At 36.6% G+C, this 15,807-nt stretch overlaps 1 protein-coding gene across 5 annotated transcripts in view; it reads left to right on the top strand.

Moving 5' to 3' along the window:
• Positions 1 to 14,425, top strand: part of LOC107041748 — a 188,168-nt gene extending 173,743 nt beyond the window's left edge. For all 5 annotated transcript variants that reach the window (XM_015262469.1, XM_015262473.1, XM_015262470.1 and 2 more), the window contains one exon: positions 13,630 to 14,425. In XM_015262469.1, coding sequence (XP_015117955.1) covers positions 13,630 to 13,793 — 164 coding nt within the window. In that variant the 3' untranslated portion in view covers positions 13,794 to 14,425. The remainder of the gene's footprint in view (positions 1 to 13,629) is intronic.
• Positions 14,426 to 15,807: the final 1,382 nt, after the last annotated feature.

Here is a 15,807-nt window from a genome sequence, read left to right as displayed (position 1 = left end):
CCCATTTAGAACTGCAGAACTATCTTAATACAATTTCATATTCATCTGTGGGTCTCTCTTTACTCATTTTTCTTGGTTGAGTATCATGGGAACGAACGATTTTCATATATGGGACATTCCATGTCAACTCAGCTACACCGGATTTTTTTGTGTCTGGGAAAAATCATTGAGTAGGTGCATTTTGAACTACCATGTATAGCCAGTGATCATGCAAAATTTCATTGCCCTGCCACTTTTGTTTCTGAGATAATCCTTACGAAACTTGAAATTTTCAAAAAATCATTACTTTCGAATGGAGCATCCGATTTTAATAAATAAAAAAAGAAAATTTTCATTTTTTCTCGTACTTCAAGATAGGAAATACTTCAGAGCCGTCAAGAAGCTTCTAGACCGGTTTTTCGAGAATTTTTCGCGTTTTCGTTTTTTTTTTTCACTCTAGGGCCGCTCGATATTCGATCGAAATATTTTTTTTATGATAGAGGATGTCCTTATATGATATGAAAAAAATACGCCATAATGGAAGAGCGAAGCAATGCACCGGAAAAAAATTTTTTTTCGAAATTTTTGGGTTTTTCAGTTTTTAGGGGAGATCCATCGGTTTTTTTCAAATAAATCACTCTGTCAACTATTATTCTTTGTTCATATATGATGGCAAAAGAGTACGTCATCATGTAAGAGAGAAAGAATGCTCCGAAAAAAAATTTTCTTCGAAATTTTTACGTTTGTCTATCGTTTAGGAGAGTTGCATTATTGTTACTGAAAAAGGGGTTTGTCAATAGACATTTCCTGTTCTGCTCGATAGAATAGACTATTGATACGACTATAAATCTTTTCTCAACAACACACTGTGCTTTCCACTAACGAACAAGTATGGGAAAAAAACAATTTTTATTCTTCTATAACGACAACATTTTATATTTTCACATTTTTACATTTTTACAATACGGAGAAATTCTCCACTCTCTTCGACGACAAGTTCCAACATGCACTGATGAATTATTTACATCACGATTACTGCCTTCTGCGGGTTTTTCGTTTTGTAGTTGTTTGTTTTTGCTTTGGGAAAACCTCCTCGTTAGCCGAAGCCGAATATCGTTTAATTAACAATTGCTCTGCCGGAATCGCAATAAAACAATGGTTTTTTTGAATGGCTGGATTAGCTTTGGCACTATCAAATCTCTCTCTCAACTCAGTTTTGATATTCTCGTGTTCTGCCTTGGTGAAAAAAAAACATCAATTCCTTCAAAATTCTCTTTTGACCATCGAAACAAAGCATCTGGCATGAGGATTGGTTCACCATGAACGATTTGCAAGCTCTTACGTCTCGCTTCTCTCTTAAAGACAGCTCCTACTCCGTCACAAGCTCCTTTACCGGGCGCGGTTGCATGAAAATGGGCTTCCGCATGTATGCCACAATCAGTCTTATGATGCAAGATATTCGTGACCTGAAAACGATTCTTGTAATGTTGTGCAGCTCCATCGGTGACATAGATAATTTCCTCCACGCTTTCACAGTTGTCTTTCACATGCTGTATTAAAATCTTCTGTATCAAATAAACAGCTGCAGTAACATGAGTCGTACTGTCCGACAAAACGACTAAACTCCGATGTTGGATTTCATTGTTTTCGCGATAGTAGTAAACAACGGGGCGAACTGTACACTGGTCATTATTGTAGTGGAAGGATTGAGCAGCATTTTGAGCCATAAAAGTGTAATTTTCCGAAAAATCACAATNCAGTTGTCTTTCACATGCTGTATTAAAATCTTCTGTATCAAATAAACAGCTGCAGTAACATGAGTCGTACTGTCCGACAAAACGACTAAACTCCGATGTTGGATTTCATTGTTTTCGCGATAGTAGTAAACAACGGGGCGAACTGTACACTGGTCATTATTGTAGTGGAAGGATTGAGCAGCATTTTGAGCCATAAAAGTGTAATTTTCCGAAAAATCACAATGCACTTCTCCATTATCCAAATTCTCTTTTCGCTGTTTGACAAAAGCCGATTGTTCTTTGGCGATGAAGTGATGGGGCTTCAATACTATCAATCATTCCATTAGAAGATCAATGAATTCATCCATCGGGTGGGTCTGTGTCTGCAAGGTACACCTGTCAGTACTTTGCCACACGCGAAATTCGACCATTTCCACCACAGAATCAGAGAGAAGTTTCTTCAGTTCACATGATAATGGTTTCACTCCAGGACAATCGTTACATTCATCCAGATAACAGGGGTTGGATTTGTACACATCAATTTTGGTAGACAATCTATGTAATCCCTGAGTGGACAGGGGGAATCTTGAGTTAGAGTCGCAATATTAATTGCCTCTAGCATCAAGTTGCAATTTTGATGATACGTACAAACCACATACCACGTGAGTGCCATTTGCTCTTGCCACTACACATTGTTTAGGTCTCAGCTCGACAAACTTACTGAAACCGACCTTAGCTTTTATCTTCATTCGCATGTTTGTACTTCCGATGAAGGACTTTTAGATTTCCGAGTATCATTCGCTTTTGTTCTACTTTCTTCTCTCCATTCATCTTGATGAATATTTTATCTTTCATTCCTGGCATGATGCGACTGTGCTCTAGGTAAAAATTGTGTACCTTCTCGACGGTTGTGCTGGGTAGTGAATGACCTGTTTTCGCAATTGGTGAAGCAAACACTCCTTTAATTTTTCTCAAGCTTTTCGCTCTTGACGCCATGTATGTGGTAGTTCCAAATTCAGAAGCAATTTTCCGCGCACTCCACGACTGTGGATGAACCGTCAAGATTTGCAGGCGCTCACGGTAGTTTTTCAGATCTTTGAATTTCTGCTTCAAACCATCCAACATTTCTTCTAATTCTATTTCTCTCGCAGATCGATACTGCCTAAATGAAGATGGATCAATGTCACTTTGGGCATCTTCCGAATCATAATCCATGGAAGAACTGTCGAATTCAGCTTCATCGTCTGGTTCGTCGTCGATTGATATGCCGGAATCATCAAGATGGAAAGATCGACCTGATCTCAGAGAACTGTTCATCACATCCAGACTTGGGTCACATGTTTCGGCTTGGAGCATTGATATATCGGGTGGAGTTTCCGAACGCTGAAGATGTGTAGCATTAAGTTTAACCGTGGGGACAGATGGAGGAACGACATAAGTTGGAGCTCTCGTTCGGCATTGACCACAGATTTTCGCAGACAATGGTAAAAAAGGAAATTTCTCATGTAGTGTCATGGAAATCGGACGTAAATTATAACCGAGGTGTCCCTTCTCACCAGGAGCCCGCATTGGATTCGCACATCTATCACTCCGCGGCATTCTATGAAATCCGAAGATATCAATTCCGAGAATAAAAATCATTTCTATATAATCAACGTGAAAATTCCTTACCTCGTTGCAAGAATAGAATAAGATAGGAGCTCGGTAATCCATCCACACAGAATCATATGGTGATAAAAAATCAATCTAGAAATTGAGGTTTTCTTCTAGAATTAAAGCCTTGAAACCGACTGATGATGATAAATCGATTAATTGATTCCGTTTGTTTCTTCCTCTCATTTGTTTGATCATAATTTAGCAAACTTCCGTTGATAATAATGTTCAATTCAACTATCTACCCTTCCAGTAAAAATTTCGACGAAAATTTTTTTTTTCGGCGCACTCTTTCTCCGTTACATGATGGTGTAGTTTTATGTGATCTTATATGAACAAAGAATAATGGTTGACAGACTCATTTCTTTAAAAAAAACCGATGGATCTCCCCTAAAAAGTGAAAAAACCAAAAATTTCGAAAAAAGGTGCATTGCTTCGCTCTTCCATTATGGCGTATTTTTTTCATATCATATAAGGACATCCTCTACCATAAAAATAGTATATTTCGATACAAGTGCGACGGGGTGGTAACGAGTGTGAAGTTGGCGGCCCGAGGCGAAGCCGAGGGCTGCGAATCACACGAGTTAAAACACCCCGTCGCACGTGTATCCGAACTATATTTTTTGTTAGTGATGTTACTTTCAGCGAGTGCTGAACTGTGCCATTTTTCGTTTACTAGTAAACGTTTTCGTTTTCGTTTACGAGTCTTTTCGTTTACAAGTTTCGACTTTTCGTTTACTAGTAAACGAAAAGGCACTTTTCGACACGGGCTGAACGTAACAGCAGTGACNAGAATAAAAATCATTTCTATATAATCAACGTGAAAATTCCTTACCTCGTTGCAAGAATAGAATAAGATAGGAGCTCGGTAATCCATCCACACAGAATCATATGGTGATAAAAAATCAATCTAGAAATTGAGGTTTTCTTCTAGAATTAAAGCCTTGAAACCGACTGATGATGATAAATCGATTAATTGATTCCGTTTGTTTCTTCCTCTCATTTGTTTGATCATAATTTAGCAAACTTCCGTTGATAATAATGTTCAATTCAACTATCTACCCTTCCAGTAAAAATTTCGACGAAAATTTTTTTTTTCGGCGCACTCTTTCTCCGTTACATGATGGTGTAGTTTTATGTGATCTTATATGAACAAAGAATAATGGTTGACAGACTCATTTCTTTAAAAAAAACCGATGGATCTCCCCTAAAAAGTGAAAAAACCAAAAATTTCGAAAAAAGGTGCATTGCTTCGCTCTTCCATTATGGCGTATTTTTTTCATATCATATAAGGACATCCTCTACCATAAAAATAGTATATTTCGATACAAGTGCGACGGGGTGGTAACGAGTGTGAAGTTGGCGGCCCGAGGCGAAGCCGAGGGCTGCGAATCACACGAGTTAAAACACCCCGTCGCACGTGTATCCGAACTATATTTTTTGTTAGTGATGTTACTTTCAGCGAGTGCTGAACTGTGCCATTTTTCGTTTACTAGTAAACGTTTTCGTTTTCGTTTACGAGTCTTTTCGTTTACAAGTTTCGACTTTTCGTTTACTAGTAAACGAAAAGGCACTTTTCGACACGGGCTGAACGTAACAGCAGTGACAAAAAAAATATTTCGATCGAATATTGAGCGGCCCTAGAGTGAAAAAAAAATGAAAACGTGAAAAATTCTCGAAAACCGGTCTAGGAGCTTCTTGACGGCTCTGAAGTATTTTTTATCTTGAAGTACGAGAAAAAACGAAAATTTTCTTCTTTTAATTTATCATAATCGGATGCTCTCNTTGTTTCTTCCTCTCATTTGTTTGATCATAATTTAGCAAACTTCCGTTGATAATAATGTTCAATTCAACTATCTACCCTTCCAGTAAAAATTTCGACGAAAATTTTTTTTTTCGGCGCACTCTTTCTCCGTTACATGATGGTGTAGTTTTATGTGATCTTATATGAACAAAGAATAATGGTTGACAGACTCATTTCTTTAAAAAAAACCGATGGATCTCCCCTAAAAAGTGAAAAAACCAAAAATTTCGAAAAAAGGTGCATTGCTTCGCTCTTCCATTATGGCGTATTTTTTTCATATCATATAAGGACATCCTCTACCATAAAAATAGTATATTTCGATACAAGTGCGACGGGGTGGTAACGAGTGTGAAGTTGGCGGCCCGAGGCGAAGCCGAGGGCTGCGAATCACACGAGTTAAAACACCCCGTCGCACGTGTATCCGAACTATATTTTTTGTTAGTGATGTTACTTTCAGCGAGTGCTGAACTGTGCCATTTTTCGTTTACTAGTAAACGTTTTCGTTTTCGTTTACGAGTCTTTTCGTTTACAAGTTTCGACTTTTCGTTTACTAGTAAACGAAAAGGCACTTTTCGACACGGGCTGAACGTAACAGCAGTGACAAAAAAAATATTTCGATCGAATATTGAGCGGCCCTAGAGTGAAAAAAAAATGAAAACGTGAAAAATTCTCGAAAACCGGTCTAGGAGCTTCTTGACGGCTCTGAAGTATTTTTTATCTTGAAGTACGAGAAAAAACGAAAATTTTCTTCTTTTAATTTATCATAATCGGATGCTCTCTTCAGAAGTAATGATTTTTTGAAAATTTCAAGTTTCATAATGATTATCTCAGAAACAAAAAGTGGCAGAGCAATGAAATTTTGCATGATCACTCTCTATATGTAGTAGTTCAAAATGCACCTACTCAATAATTTTTCCCAGACAAAAATCCGGTGTGGCTGAGTTGACATGGAATGTCCCATATGATTCCGATCGTAAATCTTCTAAATGTTGAAAAAAAATATTTAAAAAAATGGTGAACAGTCCAAAATTGATGTGTAAATGATTCTTTTTTGATTTTCACCATGAAGGAGGGGTGGGTTAAAAAATGACCATCATTTTCGGTAAATCCCGAAAATTTCTGATCCAAATCTATGTTTTGAATTCTTTCTTCAGCATATCTACACATGATCAATTCGATCGAACAATTTTGAGGTAAAATAGTTTAAGCATGTGATTCCTTTCCAATTAAAAGGTGGGACCTCTTCTAGTCGAGAAATCTTTTTTTTCCTCTTTGGTCGAACCCACTTCCGAATAGCATGGAGGTGATATAAACCGACGGAGGTCGGTTATATCCGCAAATTAAATTAAAATTTTTCTTGCGTGGCTTACAAATCCTTGCGTTCGAGAATAATTTTCTTATGGGTACCTACCTTGAAGTGCTAGGCACATCCCCTGCGTCGTGACGTTACGCTGTGTCGCGATTAACTAATGACGGTCTTTAGATATATAGAGTAAATGAACGGAAAACTATGGGTTCTCCTTAGTTTAATTTATTTGACCCAATACAATTGACAAGTATAATAAGTTTTTTTTAACCCCTTGACTGGATACTGTAATTATTGTAAGTCGGTATCCTTCGGACTTTGCTTAAGGAATTGGCCTTAATACTGTAGAGGATTTTGACGTTAAACGACTTGATACGCCGCGTGAGAGCTTCTACTATTTTCGATAATTTTTGCTGAGAAGTAGTCGATGATATTATTTTGGAACTATTAATGATAATTTCGAGCTCACCCTTATTTAGAACTCGCGGTAATTAGACGTAAGCTTGAATGACGGAACGCGAGCCATCGGATGTAAGTGCACTGGTATCCGTGATCCAGAGATTGTCCTTTACAAATGGGTATGAAGATGAGAAGATTTACTAGAAGTCACTTTGTTTAGTTCGATAACTGATTTTATTCACTATAGTAACTTTGATTGACAAATTTAAAGTTTGAGTCTAATCAGTGACACAAGTGTATGACACGCTTTATCCCGCAACTATGAAGGTGGGCGTATTTGTCGCGTATGAGTTAATTTTTACTGCGAAAATCACTTGTGATCACTCCACACAGTTTACCGATCGGTTTGCACTCCCAAGGGGTAACGAGCTCGGCTTCGAGCTAGTGAAAAGGAATAACGCAGGAGCCAAAAGTTATGATTTTCCGTTGTTAGTTAAACGGTGACTGAATGCAAATCCGGTGTTCCCGTGTCGCGAAGCGCCCGTAGACGATGCTTAGGTCAGCATCCTAGAACACACGTGCATATGGGTGAGCCGATTTAGAGGGTGTGAGTATAAGAATGCGCTTACGCTCATCCTTATCACTCACGTCATCCGGTGGACGATGGCTAACTCAACGTTTTGCTCCCTTTCGATGCAACGTTGAAGTTTAATAAAATAATAAAATTTTCGTATATAACAGAGGAATAAGGAACACGAGCCGGTTCTGTTTGTAACTAGATAGTAACTAAATTTAGTAATTGACGTAAATTGATGGAAACGGCTTTAATTGTCGTAATTGTCACTGCTTGCTATTGATAAGAAGTTCATCGATCGTTGGCTATTAATTGTTTAGTGGTGCAAGTACATGATAATCGAGGTGTTAAATATTGTGTAGAGATTCAGTGATTAACTGATTTAAAAGGGGAGAAATAACAGGAAATAAAAAAATTTTAATTAAGAGATTTAAAAAGGAAAAAACAAAATAAGAGGATTGATATTCAATAAATTCATAAGAAAATCGAAGGAGCCATGAGAACATGGCTAGTATTACCAAGATCAAAGAAGATTAGAAGAGAAAAGCAAGAGAGCAAAGTCGGCGAACATGAAAATGACCATCATCCCACGTGTTTATGGACATTCAATCAATTATGAGAATATCAATGGAGTCAGGGGAACATGGCCAATATCAGCAAGATTAAAGAAGACTATAGAGGTGGGGTAACCAACCGAGGATTAATCAGTGTCAATCGCCTGCTTCAGTCACTCCCGGGTTAGAGTGTGATCGGTAGGGGTTGGTAAAATTCGGTGTTGTCCATTATGGGTGAACCCCATAACTTCCTGACCGATTTCCTTTTTTTTCTGTTGATTGGAAAGAACAGAACATTTTTGCCCCCGTGAAGTTGGCGAAACACGGTCAAAGTCGGGGGGTTTCAGGTGGCGGTTAATAATGTATTGATAATGTGCTTTTTACGTACCGAAAAAAAAAATTGTACTCAATTAGGTCTTTTGAAAATTGCATCTAGCGATTTGGGCTCAAAATTATGATTCTTTGACTCAAATTGCGTTATCTACTGATTATGTGTTATTTACGTACGAACGGAAAATTTTTGTAGATACCATTAATTTTGTGGAAATGAGACAGTAAATATTGGAAGCACAATTTGAGCGATTTAATTGGTGGATGTCAATCTACCAATTATGTGCTCTTTATGTACCACAGAAAAAAATTTCGGCTCGGTAAATTTCAAGTGAAAAACTGGCGAATTTTCACAACTATAATCTGAGCCGTTTGATAGGCGGATGTACATTTGTACATGTGTAAATTATGTGGTTTTTTTGTACTATCAATAAAAGTCTATTGTTCTGAGAGAATGAATTGAAATGGCGATGACAAGAGTCGTGACGACTGATTGCTTTAAAACCATTGGATCGAAAGAATTGGGCTAATCAATGCGTCATCATTTTATGTGATTCCCAAATCAACTCCAATCATAATGATGGGCTCATCACAATGACAATCGGACGATCCATCCCAGAAGGGTCCATGGCCATGAATTGGCGTCACAGAGAGGAAGGGGAGGGGAGGTTTTAAATAACGAAACATGCCTAAAAAATTGTGTTATCTGATTCGAGTCACGAAGTACTTACGTACTCTTCAGTCACACAGCCATGGACTGAATGTCCATGTGAATCACCATAACTCAGAGTTTCAGTGGTAGATAACTCTTCGATTAATGTGCTCCCCAAACCAGATCGAATCATAATTATGTATTCATCATAAGGATACCCTCCAGTAAGAGGATGGAGTAGACCTGTTTGAGGTATACCTGAAGATGCGTAATTTTTTCTCTTAAATGATTTACTGATTATATGCCACAAATAAAACAACATGAATCGATTAGGTACCTACATTACAGATCATTCCTGAGACCGACGTGCCTGAATTCGGTTCGATGGAAGAGAGAAGGATTTGAATAGCATCGTAGAATTATGTATTATTCGATTCGAGTCACGGAGTAATTATGTACTCTCCAGGCACAGAGTCACGACTGATTGTCCGTGTGAATCACCACGACTCAGAGAGTTTCAGCGGAAAATGATTCTTCAATTTATGTGCTCCCCAAATCAGGTCGAATCATAATTATGTACTCATCACAAAGGTACCCTCCAGTAAGAGGATCACTTAGATCTGATTTCAGGTGTACCTGATGATGCGTCAGATCAATCAGGATCAGGTTCGATGGAAGAGAGAGGGAATTCGATAGGTTAAAAATCATCATAGAATTATGTGTTATCCGATTCGAGTCACGGAGTAATTATGTACTCTACAAGCAGTAAGCGATGGCCTGATTGTCTATGTGAATCACCATCACTCAGCGAGTTTGGACGAAAAATGACTCTTCAAATTATGTGCTCCCCAAATCAGGTTGAATCATAATTACGTACTCATAATAATGACACTTGCCAGAAAAATGATCGACTAAACCTGTTTGATAGGTGCCTGATCATGAGCCCATTTTTCACTTTGATTCTTTGCTGATTATGTTTCACTAATAAAACTACCTCAATTTTTTAAGTATCTGCATTACAATTCACTGTGAGAGACCAATGTGCCTGAATGAGGTTCAATAGAAGAGAGAGGGAGTTGCATCGGTTGAAATGTGTCTGAAGAGTACACAATTATTCCGTAACTCGAATCGGATAACACGTAATTCTATGTCATTCGAATCCCTCTCTCTTCGATCGAACCTAATCAGGTACCTAATCGATTCACGTTGTATTATCTATGACACATAATTAGTAAATCATCAGAGCGAAAAAATGACGTATCATCAGGTATCCCTCAATGAGCTTTAGTCGACCTGATTTGGGGGCACATAAATCGAAGAACCATTTTCCGCTCAAACTCTCTGAGTCATGATGATGCATATGGATAATCAGTCCATGGCTCTGTGTCTGAAGAGTGCATAATTACTCCGTGACTCTAATTGGATAACCTATAATTTTCTTATGCATCATTCCTTATTCAAATCCACCCCGCCCCTCCCTCTCTGTGATGCTAATTCAAGGTCATGGACCCTTCTGGGACGGGTTATCGATTGTTATTGTGATGAGCCCATAATTATGATTGGAGTTGATTTGGGAATCACATAAAATGATGGCGCATTGATTAGCCCAATACTTTGCATCCAATAGTTTTGAAGCAATCAGTCGTTACCACTCTTGTCATGACCATTTCCCTTAATTCTCTCAGAACAATAGACTCTTCTTGATAGTACAAAAAAACACATAATTCACACATGTACCTCGACCTATCAAACGGCTCAAATTATAGTTTTGAAAATTCACAAGTTTTCCACCTGAAATTTACCGAGCTGATACGTTTTTCTCTGTGGTACGTCTCTGTTAAACGTTCACCAATCAAACCGCCCAAATTGTGCTTTCAATATTTTCTGTCTCATTTCCACAAAATTAATGATATCTGGGAAATTCTTCCATTGGTACATAAATAAAACATAATTAGTAGATAACGTAACTTGAGTCAAACAATCATAATTTTGAGCTCAAACCGTCAGATGCAATTTTCAAAAGACCTAATTGAGTACAAATTTTTTTTCTTCGGTACATAAACGAATTCATACCAAATTCATATCCCATCATTATTTCGGGTAAAATCATCGAATTTCAATGTAAATGTTCGCTTTTATCATTTTTTTCCGAAGGGTCTAGCGGAATAAGTATGGTGAAAATGCCCCCAACCAATTTTGAATGGTCAATTTTGTTGTTGTTTATCATGATAAAATTCCCATGGATGCACATTTTCAGATTTTCATTTGCATTCCTGCCAGTTTTATGGCAAAATCCATCTTGTTCTCATGTCATGTTTTTTAGCTCTTAAAAAGTGTTCTAAAAATCTTGAAAAATTCTGAAAAATCAGAAATATATCAACATTCATGGGACATTTTTTTATTTGTCCTTTTAGAATAAATTCCAATGAAAAAAAAAGATTCACTTTTCAAAAATTTATTTTACCATGATTAGATGAAGATACAACTGTGGAAAAAACCACCACCTTTTATTTAATGTTTTTCTATTGAATAACGTGAAAAACTTGGATTTTTTGCCCGAGCCATACTGAAAAAAAATAAAATTGACAAATTTTGGGGTTTTCTTTACTAGAAATCTACTCATAAATGATTCGTTGGGCCTCGCTAATAAATTATAATACTTGTAATAGTTATTTACCATATTATGCTAGTATATTCAATTAATATTTGTTCATATATTCTATGCGTTTCCAGTTTTCTTTTCGAAAAAACATAAAATCATGGACTTATTGTAGGTTTTTAGTAAAAATCGACGGCGAGAATACTTTTTTTTTTTGTTTCAATAGCTTCACCCGACTTGACCGAGGGATGCGGAGTCTCTCTATATTATGAAAATGCTAACGACTTCTGGTGATGAAAATTTGCTACTCGAAATGAAAACTGCAAAATAAGGGTCAGAAACTAAGGGTCATTAAGGTCAAAATAAGGCACATGAGGGTCAGATTACGGGTCATGGGGGTCATATCGGACTATATGGAGGTCACGTGGAAATCATATGGGGGTCAGATGTAAGTCATATAGGGGTTGGCGAGCGGAGCGAGCACGTGAACTAAACCCCTAGTGTACAATGAAAATATATCAATTAATATATATGAATCGATAAATGTAATTTCCCCAGAGATTTATAACTGAAAATTAAAGATTCATTCTGCGTGAAATGATAGAATAATGCGAACGATCTAAAAAAATCCAATTTATGGGCAAATATTGAGTGATTATACTCGCATAATATGAAAAATACCTGTTATAAGTGTTAGAGTTTATTAACAAGACCCAACGAATGATTTATAAGTGGATTTTCAGTTAAAGAAACCCCAAAATTAGTCTTTTTTTTTCGGTATGGCACAAGCAAAAAATGACAGCTTTCTTCGCCTTATTCAATAGAAAAACATGGAATAAAAGGTGATGATTTTTTTCAAAGTTGCATCTTCATCTAATCATGTTGGAATAAATTTTTGAAATGTGAATCAATTTTTCAAAATTAAAATTATTGTAAAAAGAATAACTTAAAAAATGTCACATAAATGTTGAAATGTTTTTGATTTTTCAGATTTTTAGAACACTTTTTGATGGCTGAAAAACATGACATTAGTAAAAAAAATCGTTTTTTTCCCCCATAAAACTCGCAGGAATGCGAATAAAAATCTGAAAATTTGCATACAGGCATATTTTATCATGATGAACATAAAAAAAATTGGCTATTCAAAATTGGTTGGGAGCATTTTCACCATATACTTATTCCACTACATCCTTTTATGCGTATAACTATACAATCGCTAAGGCGATTATCTTTGCAACCTAATCAGTTCTATTGTACATGGAGTCATAACAATAGAAAAAAAATTATTCGAATTGCTTAATTTGTTCAAAAGATATCGTTGGATAAAATTTTGATCACACACATACACATATAAACGTGTCTAGAAAAACGTATCAGGATGATTCTACACGGAGAGAAATGTTCAGTAAAAATTACGGAACTCACAATTCACTCACCGATTGCGGAATCGACTCAGATAATTTAAGTGACGGTATCGTAATTTTTCACAAGAGATTCAGATGAAAATTACAGCACGCTCTGGAAAAATTCCGTGACAGTTCCGTAAAATTTCCTACAACCACATTTCGCTCCGGAATTACAGAAAAGTTACGTAATTGTTATTGAATATTTTATTGAATTTATATTGAATATTTCTCTTGCAGGGATTATGAATCGTCGACAAATCATCGAAATTCCACATTGGATTTTCGGGGTAATTACCATATCTTCCTCCCTTCGGGTCGCGAAGTTAATAAGTGTTGAGGTTACTCGTAATTTTCTTGTATTTTCCGGTAGGCGGAAAAAATAGATCAGAAAAAATAGCCCCCCCACCCAAAACGTGCTAAAACCCACCCACACTGAAAATTTCCCTTCGTCTATTTTTTCCGGGATTCAAAACATTTTTGTGTCACGCACTTGACATTTTTAATCTACAAAAACCTAATACATGTATTGCTATGGAATGAGAGTGTCGGAAAGATTTCATAATTTAGGAGCAAATGATTGTGGTATTACTACTAAACAATTATCATAATTTCCATATGTTTATTTGTTTATTTGCAGAGGAGAGACAATCAACCTTAACAAATCCACAAGTGGACATTCTTCCCCTCCCTCAACTTCAAAAACTATTACTTACTGCATTGCCCAAAACCAGAGTGAAAATATTGAAGATCCCGTTCCACGCAACCTGGAGGCAGAGTATATCTGACAACACATCGCCGTAATCATACCCTCTGTCCAAGTGTTTGACAAGTGAGTTGTAAACAACATTCAAAACGAAAAACAAACAGACAATTAATCTATAAGTACTCAGACGTTATCAATCCATTGTGAAAAAAATCTATTTCGTGGTAAATGTAAATAATCCACCAAATAAGAATGTGTTAAACAGACACAGCACACAACTAATCGACGAATATTTCACAATAGAATAAGGAAGCTGTACGAAAAAAACAAAACAGTTTAATAGTACGGTGCCACAAAATAAGGTCAAGTTTTTGACTAAAATACTACATTATGTCATCAGGCGATAAAAATATTATCTGACGAATGTGACTTCATAATCCGAGCTGAAAGCGAGCATTATAATCACATAAGCCAGATAATACTTTTATCGCGGTGTCACCACACAGAGTTTTTCACACTGAATTCAACGTTTTTTGTAGAATTTCTCTAGCATGTCCCACCGAGAAAAAAATGCTTTTGCCGAGGAATCATTTTCTTGCGAGAAGAATTTATTTTTTTGGAAACGTATTTCCTGAGGCCAGTCATTCTCAGATAGTCTATGTAAATTTCCAAATATTACAATCATGTTGAATTATGAGATGATTATGCCACATATGACCTTGAATGAATACCCTTTATTATTTTTCCATTTTTTTGACATTTGAGATTTTCTTACGTACAATAATTTGAAATAATTCTAAATGTTTATAATTGTCAATGGAGTTTATTCCAGATCTTATGCAGCATAATCATCCCATAATCCAACATAATTGTAATATTTGACGATGGATTCGGACTACCTGGGAATGTCTGGATGGAGAAATACGCTCCTAAAAAAATAAATTCTTCTCCAAAGAACATGTTTCTGTAGCAAAAGTAATTTTCTGTACTGCTTCTCACGATTTCTCGTCTGGGAATTGGTATTACATACTTCCCAAACTCGAAAACTTGAAAATCACTGCAGAAAAATATTGTTCCTGGGCTTTTGCGATGGGGTTTTTTTACTCGTGTGGTTGGGCAGTCCTCGCCTTCGGCTCGGAGGCCAACGCCACACGAGTAAAAAACCCCATCGCAACAGGCCGGAAAAATACTATTTTTTCCGCGGAGGCTTTGGAGAAAAAGATGTTAAAGTTATAAATTTGGTTGACAATGGAATTGTTCCAAAAAATCAAACTGAATGGATTGTAGATAGAATTAAAACGAAAAAAATAATAGAATTTAGAATATAGTTGAAAAATCATTCTATCCGTTAGAATATATCGCCTCCAATTCCGTGACGTGATGTTGCTGGAAAAAATCCTGAAATTCATGAATTTATTTGAACAATCTGTTGATTAAGTGAAGTCTGGGAAGTTGGCGTCGTACATATTTCTAACCCCCTAAAATTTATTCAACGGCCACGTGGTTATTTTCGCAGTCGTTAAAGATTAGGGAAATGAATTCTGAAAAGTTTTTCAAATGATTTTTCTTTGGAAGTGATATTGGCAGACTTTCAAAAGGAAATTTGTCAATTGTGGAATTATCGTTCGGAGACTGATGCATTCCATGTAAAGTATTTTTTCTCTATCACCCAATGCCGAATTTCCTTACATCCCGCGTTTAATTCATTATGAGGTCTTGCTACACGAACACGATGAGGATCCATGAAGCCCCCAGAAGGCCAGTTCTATCTTAGTTCCATGTTCCTCAACTTTTATGTCTTCCGGGCTGATTCAGAATTCGCGCAAACTATCTTTCCAACTTTTCTCGTCTCCTGAACACAATTTTCACCAACCAAAATCGATTCTTTTAGAAATAAATTTCCTTATAAGAAACGAGTGCTTTTGCTTGCAATTCATGAAATAAAACCCAACAGTCAGGGCTCAAGGGTGATGAAGGTATTTGGAGATTTCTCTTAATATGAAGGTATTTCAGAATTTCTGAATGACCTCAGACATTTTTTAATTCCCATAAAATTTCATTCATCTCATACATCTCTGTCTTCCATCAAAAAATTGATTCAAAAATTGACTT

This window comes from Diachasma alloeum, unplaced genomic scaffold, assembly GCF_001412515.2.
Source record: "Diachasma alloeum isolate Michigan unplaced genomic scaffold, Dall2.0 Dall_scaffold_00377, whole genome shotgun sequence".
Lineage (NCBI taxonomy): Eukaryota > Metazoa > Arthropoda > Insecta > Hymenoptera > Braconidae > Diachasma > Diachasma alloeum.
This window is presented reverse-complemented; position numbering and strand designations above follow the sequence as displayed.